General features: G+C 40.7%; 1 protein-coding gene across 2 annotated transcripts in view; it reads left to right on the top strand.

Moving 5' to 3' along the window:
• Nucleotides 1–15,414, top strand: part of LOC128696732 (nicotinamide phosphoribosyltransferase) — a 25,716-nt gene extending 10,302 nt beyond the window's left edge. The window contains exons 4-12 of one of the 2 annotated variants that reach the window (XM_070094474.1): nt 6,417–6,545; nt 9,227–9,346; nt 9,590–9,670; nt 9,981–10,143; nt 10,414–10,571; nt 11,543–11,657; nt 12,535–12,617; nt 13,328–13,513; nt 13,687–15,414. In XM_070094474.1, the coding sequence (XP_069950575.1) occupies nt 6,417–6,545; nt 9,227–9,346; nt 9,590–9,670; nt 9,981–10,143; nt 10,414–10,571; nt 11,543–11,657; nt 12,535–12,617; nt 13,328–13,513; nt 13,687–13,815 (1,164 nt within the window). In that variant the 3' untranslated portion in view covers nt 13,816–15,414. The remainder of the gene's footprint in view (nt 1–6,416; nt 6,546–9,226; nt 9,347–9,589; nt 9,671–9,980; nt 10,144–10,413; nt 10,572–11,542; nt 11,658–12,534; nt 12,618–13,327; nt 13,514–13,686) is intronic. The other variant, XM_070094475.1, reaches the window with a different exon arrangement.
• Nucleotides 15,415–16,430: the final 1,016 nt, after the last annotated feature.

The raw sequence follows: 16,430 nt of genomic DNA, 5'->3' as shown, positions 1-16,430 counted from the left end.
GAACACCTTCATAAGTACTCTCATAAATCATTTGAACACCTTCAAAAACACCTTTGAATAACCTCAAAACACCATTTGAGTACTCCCAAATACACCACTGAATACTACTAAAACACCACTGAATACACTCAAAACACCACCAAAATCACCATAAACTAAGATCAACACCCACATCCCACAACCCACATCGCCCACAACCCTCATCACCCACATCACCCACACCCCACATTTTTTTCTCGTTTTAACTAATTTCATCAGAAAAAGTCACAACAACAACCCACAACTTATAACCACTTTTCAACAACTCTAGTTCGACAACAACACCCATAACCCACAACACCCACACCCCACAATTTTTTTTTTCTCGTTTTAACTAATTTCATCAGAAAAAGGCACAACAACAACCCACTTATAACATCTTTTTCGGTATCTCTAGTTCGACAACAACACCCACAACCCACATCACCCACACCCCACAACACACACAACCCACATCACCCACACCCCACAACACACACAACCCACATCACCCACACCCCACAATTTTTTTCTCGTTTTAACTAGTTTCATCAGAAAGTCACAACAACAACAACCCACAACTTATAATCACACCTTTGAATAGCCTCAAAACACCATTTGAGTACTCCCAAATACACCACTGAATACTACTAAAACACCACTGAATACACTCAAAACACCACCAAAATCACCATAAACTAAGATCAACACCCACATCCCACAACACCCACAACCCACAACACCCACATCCCACATCACCCACAACCCACATCACCAACAACCCACAATTTTTTCTCGTTTAACTAATTTCATCAGAAAAAGTCACAAAAACAACCCATTTATATCATCTTTTTTTGGTATCTCTAGTTCGACTACATTACCCACAACCCTCATCAATTACCAGTTTATTCACAATTTTTTCCCCTTCTTTTTACTGAATCTTAAATGTAATACACATTCCTCTTTACATTACTAAAATTCTAATAAAATCCTCTCCATACCCATCTCCTTGTATCCACATAAATTGATATTATACTCGCATCAACTAATCTCACTACCCAACTATTGCGACATGTTTCAACACCATCCATTCTTTTCCAATATATCATAACTTTTCAATTCTATAATTTCTTTTTAAAATATTCACACATTACCTTTATTTTCAGTAAAATCTCCCCATATTTCATTAAATTTCTAATACAACCCTCCCCATACCCCTCTCCATCTCACCCGCATTTCTTCACATCCACTCACCCATCTCCCAACACACCTCTCCATCTCACCCGCATTTCTTCACATCCACTCACCCATCTCCCAACACACCTCTTCTGAACACACACAAAAATCACATTTCACATCCACAAATGCATCTCATCTCCCTTCTCAAATCCACTAAAATCACTGTAACCAAGATATTCACAAAACTCTATGACCACCTAACACACACACACACACACACACACACACACACACAGTTTTGACTATATAGTAGAGTTACAAGTGGAGAAGGTAACAGGAACTGAAGGGGACAGGCCAAACTATAAAAGGGGGGACTACACAGGTATGAGAAACTTCCTGCAGGAGGTTCAGTGGGACAGAGAAATGGTAGGAAAATCAGTAAACGAGATGATGGAATATGTGGCAACAAAGTGCAAGGAGGCAGAGGAAAGTTTTGTTCCCAAGGGAAACAGAAATAATAGGAAGACCAAAACGAGTCCTTGGTTTACCCGAAGGTATAGAGAGGCAAAAACTAAGTGCAACAGAGAATGGAAAAGGTACAGGAGGCATAGGACCCAGGAAAACAGATAAGAAAACAGATAAGAAAACAGATAAAGAAAGCAGATAAGGAGGGAGGCCCAGCGACAGTATGAAAACGACATAGCATCGAAAGTCAAATCTGACCCGAAACTGCTGTATAGCCACATTAGGAGGAAGACAACAGTCAAGGACCAGGTGATAAGGCTGAGGAAAGAAGGTGGAGAACTCACAAGAAACGATCAAGAGGTATGTGAGGAGCTCAACACGAGATTTAAGGAAGTATTTACAGTAGAGACAGGAAGGACTCTGGGGGGACAGACCAGATGGGGACACCAGCAAGGAATACACCAACAAGTGTTGGACGACATACATACAGATGAGGAGGAGGTGAAGAAACTGCTAAGGGACATCGATACCTCAAAGGCAATGGGACCGGACAACATCTCTCCGTGGGTCCTTAGAGAGGGAGCAGATATGTTGTGCGTGCCACTTACCACAATCTTCAACACATCCCTGGAAACTGGGCAACTACCTGAGGTATGGAAGACGGCAAATGTAGTTCCCATTTTCAAAAAAGGAGACAGAAAAGAGGCACTAAACTATAGACCTGTGTCATTGACGTGTATAGTATGCAAAATTATGGAGAAGATTATCAGGAGGAGAGTGGTGGAGCACCTGGAACGGAACAGGAGTATAAATGCCAACCAGCACGGATTCACGGAAGGCAAATCCTGTGTCACAAAACTTCTGGAGTTTTATGATAAAATAACAGAAGACAAGAGAGAGAGGGGTGGGTTGATTGCATCTTCTTGGACTGCAAGAAGGCCTTTGACACAGTTCCTCACAAGAGATTAGTGCAGAAGCTAGAGCATCAGGCGCATATAACAGGAAGGGCACTGCAATGGATCAGAGAATACCTGACAGGGAGGCAACAACGAGTCATGGTACGTAATGATGTATCACAGTGGGCACCTGTGACGAGCGGGGTCCCACAGGGGTCGGTCCTAGGACCAGTGCTATTTTTGGTATATGTGAACGACATGACGGGAAGGGTTAGACTCAGAAGTGTCCCTGTTTGCAGATGATGTGAAGTTAATGAGGAGAATTAAATCTGATGAGGACCAGGCAGGACTTCAAAGAGACCTGGACAGACTGGACACCTGGTCCAGCAAATGGCTTCTCGAATTTAATCCTGCCAAATGCAAAGTCATGAAGACAGGGGAAGGGCACAGAAGACCACAGACAGAGTATAGGCTAGGTGGCCAAAGACTGCAAACCTCACTCAAGGAGAAAGATCTTGGGGTGAGTATAACACCGAGCATGTCTCCGGAAGCACACATCAATCAGATAACTGCTGCAGCATATGGGCGCCTGGCAAACCTGAGAACAGCATTCCGATACCTTAGTAAGGAATCATTCAAGACACTGTACACCGTGTATGTCAGGCCCATACTGGAGTATGCAGCACCTGTTTGGAACCCGCACTTGATAAAGCACGTCAAGAAACTAGAGAAAGTACAAAGGTTTGCGACAAGGTTAGTTCCAGAGCTAAGGGGAATGTCCTATGAAGAAAGATTAAGGGAAATCGGCCTGACGACACTGGAGGACAGGAGGGTCAGGGGAGACATGATAACGACATATAAAATACTGCGTGGAATAGACAAGGTGGACAAAGACAGGATGTTCCAGGGAGGGGACACAGAAACAAGAGGCCACAATTGGAAGTTGAAGACACAAATGAGTCAGAGAGATAGTAGGAAGTATTTCTTCAGTCATAGAGTTGTAAGGCAGTGGAATAGCCTAGAAAATGACGTAGTGGAGGCAGGAACCATACACAGTTTTAAGACGAGGTTTGATAAAGCTCATGGAGCGGGGAGAGAGAGGGCCTAGTAGCAACCGGTGAAGAGGCGGGGCCAGGAGCTAGGACTCGACCCCTGCAACCACAAATAGGTGAGTACAAATAGGTGAGTACACACACACCTAACCTAACCTAACCTAACCGAACCTAACCTAACCTGACCTAACCTAACCTGACCTAACCTAACCTAACCATCCCAACCTAACCGAACCAACCTAACCTAACCTAACCTAACTTATCCTAACCTAACCTAACCTAACCTAACCTAACTTATCCTAACCTAACCTAACCTAACTTATCCTAATCTAACCTAACCTAACCTAACTTATCCTAATCTAACCTAACCTAACCTAACTTATCCTAACCTAACCTAACCTAACCTAACTTATCCTACTCAAATCCACTAAAATCACTGTAACCAAGATATTCACAAAACTCTATGACCACCTAACACACACACATACACACACCTCACTTTACTTTGAACACCTTCAAGGGGCGAGGGGCGTGGGCGGGGCGCGAGGGCGCGGTGGGGCCGGTGGGTCGGCGCGACGGTCGGGGGGGCGCGGGGGGCGCGGGTGGGGTGGGGGGGGTGGGGGGGGGTCGTGGGTCGTGGGCGGGGGGTCGTGGGCGGGGTTAAGGTCATTAGCACATAGGTGTGAAAAAGGTCATTAGCACATAGGTGTGAAAAAGGGACCGCTCAGCCGCAGCCCTTTCGGGAGGGACCGCTCAGGAAGGGACCGCTCAGCCGCACCCCTTTCAGGAGGAGACCGTTCAGCCGCAGGGACCGCTCAGCCGCACCCCTTTCAGGAGGAGACCGCTCAGCCGCAGGGACCGCTCAGCCGCCTTCAGCACTATTACCTATAATTATTATTATTATAATCAAAAAAGAAGCGCTAAGCCACAAGGACTATACAGCACTATTACCTATAAAATAACTCAAGAAATCGTAATGTTCTATGAGTAAAATTATATGCTAGAGGTTAAGTTCTTTTAGTTCAGTGGATATGGTATGATGCCGGAGAAAGGCTCTTAATCCAAGAAATTTGACTTATCCTACCCTCCTGTAAATCAAAATTGTTTGCTTCCCATTCCCCAGGCATTGTACGACCTCTACAAGTTGAGCTCTTCCTCATGAATATACTTATTTCAAAGGATATATCTATTCATACAGTATTCTGATGAGGAATTTGAAATAACTTGTACATCTTAGAAATGATGTACTTTTTGGATAGCTTAGACCTCCATTATGTTCGAAAATAACTACCAGATCAGTATGGGTCAAACTGAAAAAGAATAAAGTGTTTCATTAATGTAATAGGGATCTTTGCTCTGAGAGGTCAAAATTTTCCAGGCCCGAACGAAAACAAATTATGAGCAGACAACTGGACAAACTGAAGCCAAACAAGTCAACGGGCCCTGACGAGCTGTTTTCAAGGGTTCCAAAGAAATGTAAAGAGGAACTTAGCAAACCATTATCTAGTCACTTTAAGAAATCACTAAAAACGGGTACCGTACCATATAAATGGAACATGGAAAATTTGATACCCATTTACTCAGCAGGAGATAGGGCCCTAGCTTCAAACTATGGATCAATCAGTCTAACTTCAATTGTGAGAAAGTTGATGGAATCAATAATTGCTGCTGCAATTTAAAGCCAACTTGAAAGATATAATGTCGTCAACGAATCTCAGCACGGTTTTACAAGAGGGTGTTCTTGGCTTACGACTTCACTAACCTTTTTCACTGAAGTATTCGAGGCGATAGACAAAAATAAAGAATATGATAGTATACAGGGACTTAAGTAAGATCTCTGATAAAGTTCCATACAGAAGAGTGATTAAGAAAGTAGCGGCACGTAGTACAGGAGGAATGATCTGGATCGACGCATGGCTGACCAATAGGAAAGAGAATTTGCATTAATGGGAAAAAATCAGAATGAGGATCCCTTACAAGTGGTGTGCTACAGGGGTTAGTATGAAGACCCATGGTCACAGTCTATAAGTGATATAAATGAGGGAATAAATAGCAAGCAACATAAGCAAGTTTGCCGATGACAGTAAAATTGGCGGTCAAATAAATTCTGATGAGGATACTAAAAAGCTACAGCATGACCTGGATAGGTTAATGTTATGGTCGCAGAAATGGTAGATGCAGTTCAATGTAGACAAGTATAAGGTTCTAATCTTAGGAAAATAAAATAATATGGGACTTACACACTGAATTTGCACTCTTTGGGAGGACATAGAATTGGGGGAGATATGACTGAAGTATATAAATGGAAAACATGAAAAAATGAAGCGTTTGAAAATGCCCAATATAGACAGGATTCGCAGCAATGAATTCCAGTTGGATTTATTTAGATTTGGAAAGGATATATAGGAAAGTACTGATTTGGTAGTAGTGATAGTGTAGTAATGTAGGGTTGCCTCCAGTTAGGAATTGGGGTAATGTAGTGTACACGTAAGACAGGAAAAATAAGCTTATGTAGACCAGACGTGAGGGGAAGGCAAGACCACAGTGGCTTACCTCTGAGCAGGCTCCCTAGCGAGCGCTATGGTAAACAGGGTAGACGGGCATTATGAAGTTACTGGGGTAGGAATACCGTTACAATAGAATTGCAGATAGGTGGAACAAACTCCCATATATCGTCACTGCGGCAAGAATTTTGGGTTTGACAATTACACGTGTGTGTGAATTGGACTTGCCTAACATAGGCCTGCTGCTGTTCCTTCATACTGAGAATATTTCTGGAGGTTGATGAACTTGCGTCATATTGCAGCATCATGGAGGTCGGCTACCACTGCGAATCAAGGCTGTGCCAGAGGGAACCAACGTTCCTACCAGGAATGTCTTATTTACCGTCGAGAACACTGACCCTGCAGTGCCGTGGGTTACCACTTTCTTCGAGGTACGTTCATTAAAGCAATAACTTCTTTGTGGTGCGTACAAAGTCAATTTTTTTTTTTAGAATGTGGAATGTAGTCACCAACTTATCTCAAGTACTGTGTATACATCATGCCTTGAAACACCTGAGTTCTCAAAGTACGCGCAGTTAAACATCAACATCTTTGAGTAATGTGCCTATTTGAAATGGTACTTGGGATCACCAAGTTAGTTGTTACACATGTACATCACCAAATTATTTTAAGTGCATGCCCTAAATTAACAATTTCCTTCAGGCAATATTATTATATTCATGAGGATAGAATACAGCTACTAGGAAATAGGCGGTAATCAGGTTTGATATGTGAAAGCAAGAACCATAGCTTGTATCACAAATGAAAATATTCTTACACAAATAACCCGCACATAGAAGAGAGGAGCTTACGACGACATTAGTGTGACTTTGTAAATAGTTCAAGTCGGACCGAAACGTCGTCGTAAGCTCCTCTCTTCTATAAACCATACCCCCGGCCGGGATTGAACCCGCGGTCATAGTGTCTCAAAACTCCAGCCCGTCGCGTTAGCCACTAGACCAGCTAGCCACAATAAGATTCATCCAACTAGGTATATTTCTACACCATAGGAAAGTTAGCACAGGCACCTCTGTGACCACAAATGCAAGTTTTTACATTTGCATTTGTGGTCACAGAGGTGCCTGTGCTAACTTTCCTATGGTGTAGAAATATACCTAGTTGGATGAATCTTATTGTGGCTAGCTGGTCTAGTGGCTAACGCGACGGGCTGGAGTTTTGAGACTCTATGACCGCGGGTTCAATCCCGGCCGGGGGTATGGTTTATTTGCAATCGTGTCATTACGATTTCTTAAGTCCTCTCTTCTATGTGCGGGTTATTTGTGTATTGTTCCAGTCACGGTATTGTGCCTTTTTTTTCATGAAAATATTGTTAGTTGTCTGGTGTTGCCGTGATGTATTTGACTGTTGTAAACCAGGCCAAAACCCCAGTAAAATAAATCAGACGTGATAATGGATGGTTAGGACAACAGTCTGAATTATTATTATTATAATCAAGGGGGAAGCGCTAAACCCGGAGGATTATACAGCGCCTGGGGGGGGGATGTGGAAGGCATTCAGGCTTAATTCGGGGAACTGGAGCACAGATCCAATTCCCTAAATCAAGAGCCCCTCACCAACATCAAGGAACCTTCCTTGAGGGGACAACAGTCTGAAGTATCCTCCATCTGTAGGAGTAAGACAGACATACAATGATCAAGACATTTATCGTTTGGCCAAATGAATGTTACAGTGCTACACATTAACACGGCCATTGAATGACAGAGCTAAAGGGAATGTCCTACGAAGAAAGGTTAAGGGAAATCAGTCTGACGACACTGGAGGACAGGAAGGTCAGGGGTGACATGATAACGACATAAACAGTACTGCGTGGAATATTATTATTATAATCAAAAAGAAGCGCTAAGCCACAATGGCTATACAGCGCTGACTGCGTGGAATAGATAAGGTGGACAAAGACAGGATGTTCCAGAGATGGAACACAGAAACAAGGGGTCACAGTTGGAAGTTGAAGACTCAGATGAGCCAAAGGGATGTTAGGAAGTATTTCTTCAGCCAGAGTTGTTAGGAAGTGGAATAGTCTGGCAAGTGATGTAGTGGAGGCAGGAACCATACATAGTTTTAAGATGAGGTATGATAAAGCTCATGGAGCAGGGAGAGGGAGGATCCAGTACCGGTCAGTGAAGAGGCGGGGCCAGGAACCAAGTCTCGACCCCTGCAACCACGATTAGGTGAGTACATTACAGCACCAGGATGTCTACCAACCTACTTGTATTTACATTTGTCCAGCCTTTTGAGATTACCCAAGATGATGCTTTTAATATATTGCTCCACTGCGGACAGGTTATTCTCAAACCTTACCCATGTCACTATGGTTGTTATACTGATACTACTACCACCCTCTTACAGCTTGCCACTTGAATCCCGTCATTACTATATATACTCGTTGCTTAGTTGTCTCTGTATTAAAACAAAAGAAGTCACTTGTGGCAAAACGTTACCTCAATTAAAAGACACATGTGTCTTAACTATAACTCGTCGGTATCATCATATCACGTTAATAATAATCTTTATTTCTACAAATACATGATACAATTATTATAAACCTAGATGACACTGGTATACTATATAGAAAGCCCCTGGTTATGTAGAGCATTTTGGGCAACTTACTTTAATCTTGTTCCCTAGGATGCGACCTACAACAGTCATCTAACACCCGGGTACCTACTTACTGCTAGGTGAAGAGGAGTAACAGGTGTAAGAAAAAATGCACAACGTTTCACCCATGCTGGGATCGTTCTCCGTACCCTCAGTGTGTGAGCTAAGAACGCTATCACCCAAGTCACGAGCATCCACCTTAACTATCTTCCGTATCAATGTTTAATTTCGGTCGTGGAAGTTCCCTACCTCTCAGTATTTGCACAAGATAAAAGCATCGATCTTGAAGGGCTCTTGGAATTTTGATCAGTTTTCTTCCTTGAAACAAAACTGATTACCTGCCGTTCCCTAGGCGCTATATACTAATTAACGCTTCCCCGTGACCATAATAATACTAATAGATCGTAACAGTGTGTTTTTTTTTTAATTTACTCTGAGAGGCCTGTGTATATTACAGACTTTGCTGGTCCAGGTGTGGTACCCCACCACGGTTGCTACCATCTCCCGAGTCTACAAGCAAATCTTACATCACTACCTGTCCCTTACAAACGACAACCTTCTCCAACTTGAGTCTTCTGTAAGTTACACTCGTTATAACTTTTAAGTTATTGTGTTAAGTTTAAAGCCTATTAAATGGTCGTGGGTCATTAAGACTGTACTTAAGCTCTACACTATCATCAAGAATGCTTTAACCTCTAAAATAGGTATTAAACTCATTTTATATACAATATACATCTTTACAAAGTAATATGTATATTATTTTTAGATATAGTATAAATTTTCAAGCGATATAAACTAGAGGTGTATTTCACAATTACAGCTGCATGACTGTGGGTACCGCGGTGTTTCATCCATTGAAAGTGGTGCCATAGGAGGCGCTGCTAACATGATCCACTTTAAGGTCAGATTTTTCTTTTTTAAAAATGTGTATAAGAAAAAATATTAATATTGCGTAAAATCAGGTCACACAGCTGGGCCTTCTGCTAGTTTAGGGGTTCTTCTCATACAAACAAAAGTATCTCATTTTTTTTTACTAAAACTAAACATAACCAACCCTAACCTTCGTAAAATTCTCGTTATATAAAACAGTCTAATTTACTTAACTAAGAAATTCCTTAACTCTAGTTAATTTTTTTTTTTTTGGGGGGGGGGGGGAAGGAGTCGCGGAGGGAATGACGAAGCTTCAGGTGATCTAAATGGGAATATAACAGATTACAGGTACAGTGGCTGGGTTGTGCTTACTGAGAAAGTACTACCACTTGAAGACGCCCTGGGGTTATGCAGATCCGTGTTCTGAACACTCATCAGTCACGTCTTGGGGACGACATCGGGAAGCAGACGCTTACACACACATGCTCAACACTTACCCAGGAAGTATGGCGCCTCTCACTTTATTGTACGTCACTTATTAATCTGGCAATTGCCGGAAACGCCTTAATTTTTTTGTGTATTGTTCCATAAATCTTTATGCATAGATAAGAGATTTTTTTGTAACAACACTAATATTAAGGGTATATATGTATAACTAACCAAAACAACACATTTACTGAAAAATAAAGTTAATAAACAACTGATATTTTCCCCATATAGGCCATGCATCATGTAATGAATATTCTTGCTTTAAGAGTGGTAATACATTTTTAGGGCCTGTATCGTGTGTGATAGACTCGTATGACATGTATAAATGTCTTAAGGAGATCATATGTGGTCAGCTGAAGGACCTGGTGAAAGAACATGGTCAGAAAGGAGGAGTGTTGACGGTGCGACCCGACAGCGACGACCCGGCCACTGCTGTTCTCAAGGTGGGTGTTGTCCCGCAGTGTTTCATGATGCCTTTCCTTGTCCCGGAGTTGTTAGAATTTTATCCTGTCCGAAGACAGGCACAGGCATAACATAACGAAGGGAAGGTGGTATATAACCCTTACGGGTTTAACACTTCCCATGAATAATAATAATTACAACAACAACAACGATAATATAAGCATCGGTACTCACCTATTTGTGGTTGCAGGGGTCGAGACCAGGTGTCAGTCCACTTGTTCAGTTCATTATTCCATTGGCCTTTAATTAACTGCCAGAAGAACAAAATGAACTTCACAAACCTGAGACATGGTCTCCCCAAAGGAAGTTCCTTTGAGGGGTCCAAAGAGCTCTTGATCTAAGAAATTGGACCAGCCCTTCCCTTCCTAGGATAAGAACCTGAATTCCTTTCATTCCCCCAAGCGCTGTATGGCGCGCAAGGGTTTAGGAGTTCACATAAGCATATAAATCTAATATTAATTACGATTAAGTGAAAGGATCACTATCATTATTACTATTATTTCCATTATTATTTTATATTTAACTGAATCCAATATTCTTGTAAATAATTCAATGCTACCTTAACGGGGGCCAATAATTTTTTTGACATTGCCCACAGGATGATTGGGGCATGAGTAATAAGGCCTGGGGAAGCATGGTGATACCCACAGTGTGTAGATAAAGACATGGACAGCCTCATCAGCACAAGTGGCTGAAGATACATATTCACAACTTCAGCCACGAGTGGTTGAAGGCTTATGCACAGCCTCTTAAGCCACAAGTGGCTTCTTCAGCCACTTGTGGCGTAACGTTTCCTCAATTAGTGTCTTAATTAAACTGTTCATGTGTCTTTATCTACATGAATAATAAAGCTATCCAATCCAATCAAGGCAAGTGTTATTGTTTTGGGGTTGTGTGCATGTGCTAGGGTATTAAAATGAATCGCACTGCAGTACCCATGACCCTCCTACAGTGTCTGGAGATTTTGGGACAACATTTCGGGACGGAGATCAACAACAAGGGCTACAAGATGCTACCTTCTTTCCTGCAGGTCTTTCACTCTGACGGCATCAATATTCAGTCTCTCGGTAAGTCAGTTCTATTCATATCCACTATTTGAAAAAAAGAATATATATCACAAAATTTAAAACAGAAATACACGTAATCTTTACACTCTGCTTGAAGGTTCCTAAAAGTATTAGTAATCTCAGAAATTATAAAACTTATTCTATATAATTAGGTACATCATCAGTGTGCTACCACCCTATTCTATATAACTGCATTGTTAGAACAAAAGCTAATTATATCTCCATGTCGTATGCGATCACACATATGACATAAGGTAATGGAATGTGTCAGCCTGAGCTGGGAGACTAGGAGGGCAATTTAATACTACTCTGTGATCTCTATAATATGCGGTAAGCAAGCTTTAAGAGTCTGTCAAATGACCAAAAGGTAATCCCGTTCCTTATTAGAAAATTTTTTCCCTGTTTCTGCTGACAAGCAAAATACTACTACCACTATGGCACTTTAAAGGTTTAGTTTGGACAGGGCTCTAGTTACTAATATATGGGAGTTATATTTTAATTCAGGATATTGTGAAAATTACCATATTCCAGTGAAGTTATGTAGAGAGAGTACCTGGAAGGTGTTTTGGGGATCAACGCCCCCGAGGCCCGGTCCATGACTGGGAAACATTCTAGGAATGCGTGATTATTACTGTGTTCACTGGGAAGCACTAAACCTGTAAGAATCATACAGCGCATGGTGAATGGAAGACGTCTAACCCGAGGAAGGGGAAGGTAACCTAATTCTTTGGACAAAGAGCCTTTGACCAGCATCAAAGTATCCCTTTAAAGGGAAGAAATGTGCGAGCACGTTTCCGTTTAATATTAATGTAGTTGTGCTTTGTTTATCCATATATTCAGAGTTTCAGCTCTGATGAAGTCGAACTTATTCCTACAGTCAACATCTTGAGGACTACAGAGCGTCATGGATGGTCAACGGGCAACTTCAAGCTGGGTGCGGGGAGTTCCCTCCTACAGAAGGTAATGTACAGTAGTACTAACAAAAATTACGAACGATGCCAGCAGCATAGACTCTTAGGATTGGTTATTCATATCTGTATATCAGTATGACAAAATTAAAGTGTAAAGTAACAATATTTCCGCTACTTTGATGAATGGTGAAAGTGGAACCTCACAATGATTGTTTCAGGGTTTAGTTACCATACGTTAATAAGGCAAACAAAATACTGCATAATTTCAAGCCTTGCTTTGTTTTGGGCGTGTGATTTTCATTATAATTTGTAAATAGATCCCAGATCATGTGTCTTTGCAAGTTTGAATATTATGTCTACTTTATATTCAACTATTTCAATCTGTTTTATTTTCATTTAATATTATTGTATTAAGTTTACGTCGTAGTTATGATCTATTGAGTTAAGATTACAAGGGATCTCGACTTTTAAAACACAAAAGCTAAAATAAAATGTATAACATTAAAATCAGTTACGTTCTTAGTGTGGCGACATTGACTTTTGGCTTAAGTAGAAAGTCTTGCTTAAGCTCCAACTTCGTTGGCTTTACAAAAGTTAACGATGTGGGTTTACCAACACCTTTCGGTTTGTATAAATTGTGAATATATAACATGCTTAATCAGTGAATTGTCTAGCGTCACTACTCGATCCCCTGTCTGCTAATTACCAGGCAGACGTGCTACTCTCTCAGTCCAATGTTTCATCTTGGTTTGTCTACAGATCAATCGAGATATTCTGAACTTTGCGTTCAAGTGCAGCTTTGCAGTTGTAGACGGGAGAGAGAGAGAGGTGTACAAGCAACCCATGACCGACACTGGCAAGAACAGCAAGAAGGGTCGTCTTACCCTTCAGTCACACAACAAAAACTACATAACTATTGAACACGGGAAAGGTGACCCAGAGAAGGTAAGAATTACTTTTAAGTGGCCTAAGTAATGTGTCAAAAAATTGCGGCTGCAGGTTGACTTCACATATGTAATTCAAACACTGGTTTCCGGTTTTAAGTATACGTATAAAATAACTTTTACATCTAAATTAAACGTATGAGTAAGAAATATAATGTTTTGTATGGACTACAGGACTTGCTCGTCCCAGTGTTTGAGAACGGAAAACTACTGCACGACTACAGGTTTGAGGAAATTCGTCAGAGAGCCCAAATTACTCCAGATGATATCGATATTCTACAGTTCTTGACTGCTGACAAATAACAATTAAGTTGACTGAATATGTAACTTTCAAGCAGATGAGCTTTATCTGAAGACTTGCCATGTAGTGCCCTATTTTAACGGCAGAGTACAACAAAAAATATTGCCGATATTAAGAATCCATCCTGAAAAGTTGCATTTACAAGTAGGCAATGTTAACCAAATATGAACCAATAATTATTTTTTATAAAAAAAAAATCTAATGCTGTTAATTTCTGGAAGCGTGTGTTCAGGCGTTTTCAGACCATTTTAATGAAATCTGAAGCAGCTTACAGAGATAAAGATGAAAAACAATCAGAAGAAAATGGATATTAAGGCTTAATGTTATACATATTTGGTAAGATATTTGAGACGCTACTTGGGAATTTGCTCCACTTATCTACAACTCTGTTGCCAAACCAATACTTCCCTGTATCCTTTCTACATCTAAATTTATTTAACTTGAATACAATGCTACGAGTCCTGTCTTAGAGCTTGGCGCTCCATGACTGTGCTTCAGGTCCTTCAAGGCTGAAGGACTGATTACCTCATCTTTAATAATATAATAATATAATATTTCTACAAGTACATGTACAAGATATACAGTCCTAGCTGACATCAATGACACAACTGTATAGAAAGCCGCTTGTTATGCTGAGCATTTTGGGCATATTATTAAGTTTTGTCGCAGGATGCGACCCACACCAGTCCACTAACACCCAGGTACCCATTTTTACTGATGGGTGAACATGGACAGCAGGCGTAAAGGAAACACGCCCAACGTTTCCACCCTTGCAGGGAATCAGACCCAGACACCTCAGCGTGTGAATATGTTGTACATGTGTCTAATTCGTCATGGCTGGAACAAATTGCCGAATAGCGTCACTGAAGTGAGAACTTTGGGTATCCTTGATTAAATATTCGTTGGGCGGGTACATGAGTGGGTGTGAGTTGGACCTGCCTAATATGGGCGAAAAGGTCTACTGCAGTATGCTTATTAAGGTTGGTGTGTTGGGTTAAAAGCCTAAGGACTACACGAAGTTCGTTAAGACCTACAAATAACGTTTTACGTTACCAGTGAGGGATACTTTAATCCCTAAAATAGGGATTAATTAAACTCAAGTGTATATTCACTTAGATATACACCTCTTAGTGTATATACCCGTATATGATAAGCTATATTCAAGACATCTACAAGTAATTTATAGACCATTATATAGTTGTACAATGATTCTGAAGGCACTTGAAAGTTTAAAGCGTGCTTATTAATAATGGTATATTGTGCATATTTAATGTAGGCTAAACCAATAAAGTCAGTGGTTGGGGTATGACTGAGCCAAGAGTATCTGACGTATTTCTCTGGGCATGATTACAGTACCTAGCTGAGAGTGAGAATACTATTCACACGAAACTTCAGAAAAGAGGAAGACAAGTTGATAAATTATATCGTAAGAATTATGAGACTATATTTTCATGGTGGCAAGTAAAGAAGGCATACGAGAGGCTGAATTTATAAACGGTGTAACGAACTCATTATTGATCAATTTATTTTTTAAATAATGTATTACCATATTGTAGCAGCTAATAAAATGTTGGTGCCCAGTCCCTGGGTCCATGTGTCTTTTTAAGTTTTTGACTACCTGTCACAGGATAGGTATGAGATGCATAATAACGCTTACACACTACATTCACCAACCAATTAAGTGTAACTGCAATTCATATTCCAAACAATATTCCTTATTAATTAATGTAAATCCAGCATAATCTAAAATAATTGTTTTTCTGCTATCTTTATTACCCCATTTCTTTTGTACTTTAATTATACGTAAATTTTTATAATAATTCTCAAGCTTTTACAGTGTGCATAAAAATATCCATCCTGATTTGTTACCCAGCCTACAATTAAATAATTTTTAAGACCTAGAATTAGGCTGGCCAAAATGCTTTGCATGACAAAGAATTTGATCTAAAATATGTAGCACAATGTTTTCCTAAAATTGTAACGAAACATTCTAAACCATCCGCTGTAACCTCAGTGTATTCTAAATAAATAAACATCTTATTTTTTAAATGGGCGTTGGTCAATGGATTGGATCAGGACCGTCGGAGCCGACCACTAACTGGATGGGTGACCGTGTGGACCATCCACTCCTTGGGTAAGGGGATCTGGATAAGCTTATCACTTCCTACACTTTGTTGTAAAACTGGTTTATACCAGCTAAATATGGCTAAGAATAGACACTAAGTAAAACTGACACCTGTGTTAAGGAAGACTGCCACTTATTACGAATGTGTGGCACTGATCTTTATTGCAAATGTGACACCGACCTTCAAGATTGTATGGTACTCGCTTTTATTACGAATGTGTGACACCGATCTTCATGACGAATGAGTGGTGTTCATCATTAATACAAATGAGCAAACACACCTTTACAAATGATTGGTATTCACCTTTATTACGAATGACTGATTTTTTTTATTCATATTTGGTACTAACCTTTATTAAGGGTGTGAAATTGCTGTCTTCCTGGCTGCTGCAGGCAGCAAGGGAAGCTCCTACACAGACTGGGCTGAAGCCTGTAGTATGGAGTGCACCCCGGAACTTCCTCCAGTATCTGTAGGTGGGGTGAAGCTGTCAC

Source organism: Cherax quadricarinatus, chromosome 46 (assembly GCF_038502225.1).
Source record: "Cherax quadricarinatus isolate ZL_2023a chromosome 46, ASM3850222v1, whole genome shotgun sequence".
In the NCBI taxonomy this organism is placed as follows: Eukaryota; Metazoa; Arthropoda; class Malacostraca; order Decapoda; family Parastacidae; genus Cherax; species Cherax quadricarinatus.
This window is presented reverse-complemented; position numbering and strand designations above follow the sequence as displayed.